Source organism: Podarcis melisellensis, assembly GCF_964234715.1.
Source record: "Podarcis melisellensis genome assembly, chromosome: 6".
Lineage (NCBI taxonomy): Eukaryota > Metazoa > Chordata > Lepidosauria > Squamata > Lacertidae > Podarcis > Podarcis melisellensis.
In genome coordinates this window covers 42,415,045-42,418,384 of record NC_138538.1, presented here as the reverse complement: position 1 = coordinate 42,418,384, position 3,340 = coordinate 42,415,045, and the positions used below count along the sequence as shown (strand labels likewise).

At 47.8% G+C, this 3,340-nt stretch overlaps 1 protein-coding gene across 1 annotated transcript; it reads left to right on the top strand.

Moving 5' to 3' along the window:
* The first annotated feature begins 504 nt into the window (after window positions 1-504).
* Window positions 505-2,959, top strand: BTG2 (BTG anti-proliferation factor 2). The gene is made up of 2 exons (XM_081916152.1): window positions 505-902; window positions 2,528-2,959. The coding sequence occupies exons 1-2, from the start codon at window positions 728-730 to the stop codon at window positions 2,863-2,865; spliced, it is 513 nt and encodes a 170-aa protein (XP_081772278.1). The 5' UTR covers window positions 505-727; the 3' UTR covers window positions 2,866-2,959.
* The last annotated feature ends 381 nt before the right edge of the window (window positions 2,960-3,340 follow it).

Sequence of the window (3,340 nt, the reverse complement as noted above, 5' to 3'; positions counted from 1 at the left end):
TCCATAGTTTCCTCCCGAGTAGATGCCCTCACAGATAATCGTATCCTGGAGGGAACAAACAGCAGCAGCCTAAATCTGACTTCTGAGTAAACACGCACAGGATGTACTGTTAAGACCGTTTATGTGTATCTGGGATACAGATCTGTTTTTAAAAGCCAGACTTCCCTGGGTTTTTTGGGGGTTGGGGACTAGCTGCTCCCTCTTCCTTGTGTTTCCGATTTGCTTGGCAAGCTGCAATCTCTTTCCCTTAATCCTACAGCTCCCCTACTAGGCAAAGCCCTATAAATAGCCTCCCAGCACACGCCTCCCCCTCCAAACGGAGCCCAGCTGCCGCCGCCGCCATGTTCTCGGGGCTTGGCTTTCCCAGTTCACTCGCGTCAAAACTTCCACCCTGCTGAGGTCACAGCTTCATTTGCATTCCGGAGGGGGGGGAAGAGCTCGGCCAATCGGGAGCGTGCGGGCTGGTGACGCCTCGGTTTCCAAGCGTATTAAGAGCCCTGCGCTCAGCCCGAGCCCATCGAAGCCAACCAGCGGGCTGGGGATAGCGGCGGACGCGAAGGGAGCCTCCACCAAAGACCATCGTTAAGCAGCAGCAGCCGCGGCGGCTTCCGCAGGGAACGGACCGAGCCCAGGCTGCGCTGCCATTGCCTCTTGCCGACCCGCACGTTCTCTTAAAAACAGCCCGGAGCCTTAAAGGGACCGCCCCGACCTCGCCACTAAGCCAGCCATGAGCCAAATCCAGCGCTGGAATGGGAGCTGCGTTAGCAACTGCAGCCGGGCGGACATGGTGCCGGAGATCGCCGCCGCCGTGGGCTTCGTGTCCAGCCTCCTCCGCACCCGCGGCTGCGTTAGCGAGCAGCAGCTTCAGGTTTTCAGCGGGGCCCTGGAAGCGGCGCTCACAGGTGAGAGGACGGAGCCCCCTCCGAAGGATAAGCGGGGATGTCTTTCTCTCTTGGACTCATGGTGGGGCCAGTTTCCTGGGCCAGGTTACTTTTCCCCGTCGCTGAACAAGTGAGGGACACCCACCGGTCTGATGCGATCTCCTCTTGTCTTTCCTCCCCACCCCCGTCAGTTTTCTAGATGTCAGCATCCCTAGGAAAAGTCTTGGGTCACTTAGTTCAGCTTGTGTCTCTCTTCTCCCCACCCCACCTCCCAAAGCCAAACGCAAACTTTTTTTTTTTTTAAAAAAATCCTCACCTATAGCTGCGTAAAGATGCAGTGGTTGGAGAGAAGGGAGACTTTTTTTGTTTCTAGCAAAACATTCTCTAACTGGGTATATCATTGCTGTAATAATAAAAAATTCAGACTGGAAAGCATCAACACAATCTGTTGGCTGTGCTTTCTGCCTTCTCTCTTCCTCTTCCCCTCCCCACGTTAATGTTATGACATCAGACAAAAACTTTTTTGAGCTACAAGGGTGTGGGAGAGGAGAGCTCTTTGTTCTTGTCAAAGAGGAAGCTTGATAGTGGCAGAAGCCACTAGGAAGTTCGTTTTGTGCAATCTTTGCCCCAAAGAACTGGGAGGATCAGAAGGGCATGCTAGTTAATGGGTTCTGTGGAGGAGATCTGAACCCCTTTGCTGAGCTCCTGAGAACTACATGGCTTTGTCTGAAGCAACTAGTGTCAATAGTTTTAGAGAATCTTTGCTTATAGTTAAATTTGTTCTACAGCTGCTTGAAGTAAAGGCGTAATTCTTCTACCACAAACTTAATAGCCATGGTGTTTGTGCTTTTTGGATAATTTACTCTCCCAAAGTGCAATCCCAGACACCTTTACTCAGAAGTGTATCTCCACTGAGTTTAATGGTACTAACACTCAGGAGCTGCTAGCAACTGAGTAGCCTCTATTGAGAAGGCTATCTTAATCACTGCCCCTCTATTGTGTTACTGGATATATAATGTAATTAGAAGGGTTTTCCTAACAAATTAATTATGGGATAGAGCTGTACTGTCAGTTTGGGGTACAGAGGTGAGGATTGCCAGGGATGCATGCTAATGACATTGTCTGCCAAGGAGCTTTAAGTGATTAGTAAAGTACTCTGGCTAATGCATCAGTTAAACCTCCTGGAAACTTCAGTGCTTGGCTTCTAGGTTCCTGGTACAAAAACACACACACACAAAAAAACCCCACTTCCTTACTGCCAAGCCTCAGAACTTGTCCACAACTATTCCTGTATCTCCTTTTTTATATTCCTCATGGGAAATGATGGTTCAGTTGTCAATGGGAAAAAAAGCCCTATTGAACTCAAAGCAGCTTATTAGAACAAACCTTTTATGGTGCTAGGACTTGGTCTGTGTAAAAGGTTTGCCTTAATGAATTTTTGAAAAGATTGAGAGCATATGGAAGTTGAAGTCAGGATGATTGATTGATGTCAAAGTCTGGATCAAACCGAAGGCATAGGATGGGAACCCAAATAAAACACCAAGCTAGCAGCTGTACATTGCTTTGTGTAAAATGTCTCTTGTATTTCAGCAACTATTCACTGTGATTGCTTACCATTCTCGGTGTTTCTTTTTGTGCCCTTGCAGAGCATTATAAACATCACTGGTTTCCTGAGAAGCCCTTCAAAGGTTCTGGCTATCGCTGCATCCGTATCAACCATAAAATGGACCCTATCATCAACAAGGCAGCTAGCCAGATTGGACTCAACCTCCAGCAGCTATATCAGCTCCTGCCCAGTGAACTCACACTCTGGGTGGACCCTTATGAGGTATCCTACCGGATTGGTGAGGATGGATCCATCTGTGTTCTATATGAAGCACCTGCAGCACCTGTGAGCTCCTATGGGATGCTCACCTGCAAAAATCAGATGATGCTGGGGCGCACCAGCCCTTCCAAAAGTTACATGATGACAGTCTCCAGCTAAGCACTCCCTGTTGTCCTTACACTGCCAAGACATGGGCTACTGTATACCTCACCTGAGGATGTATTTTTTTAAAAATGAAGAGCTATTTATATTTTTTTTAAAAAGAGAAAATCCAAAATGAAATCAAATAGTAGGCACCACTCTTCCGTGGAGTGGTGTTGAGGTGCCTTTTTAAAAGCTGTTGCAAGCTTGCGAGTCTATTAAAAAAAAAAGCCAATATCTACCTAATTGGTGTTGGATGACAATTCTGGAGGGTTGACCTACCTACCTGGGAAATGCAGGGTTGGAAACAAGGGGGGTGGGGCAGGGCACAGCACTTTTCAGCAGTGACTAACTATGGGGTAAGTGCTACAACAACTGTGAATCTAAAGGCCAGGATGGTAGTACTTAAGTCATGAACCCTACATGTTGAGATCGGGGTGTCATGGCCTCATTCTAGCTGTGACAGTTTTCCTTAAAAGTCCGTTCATTTTTA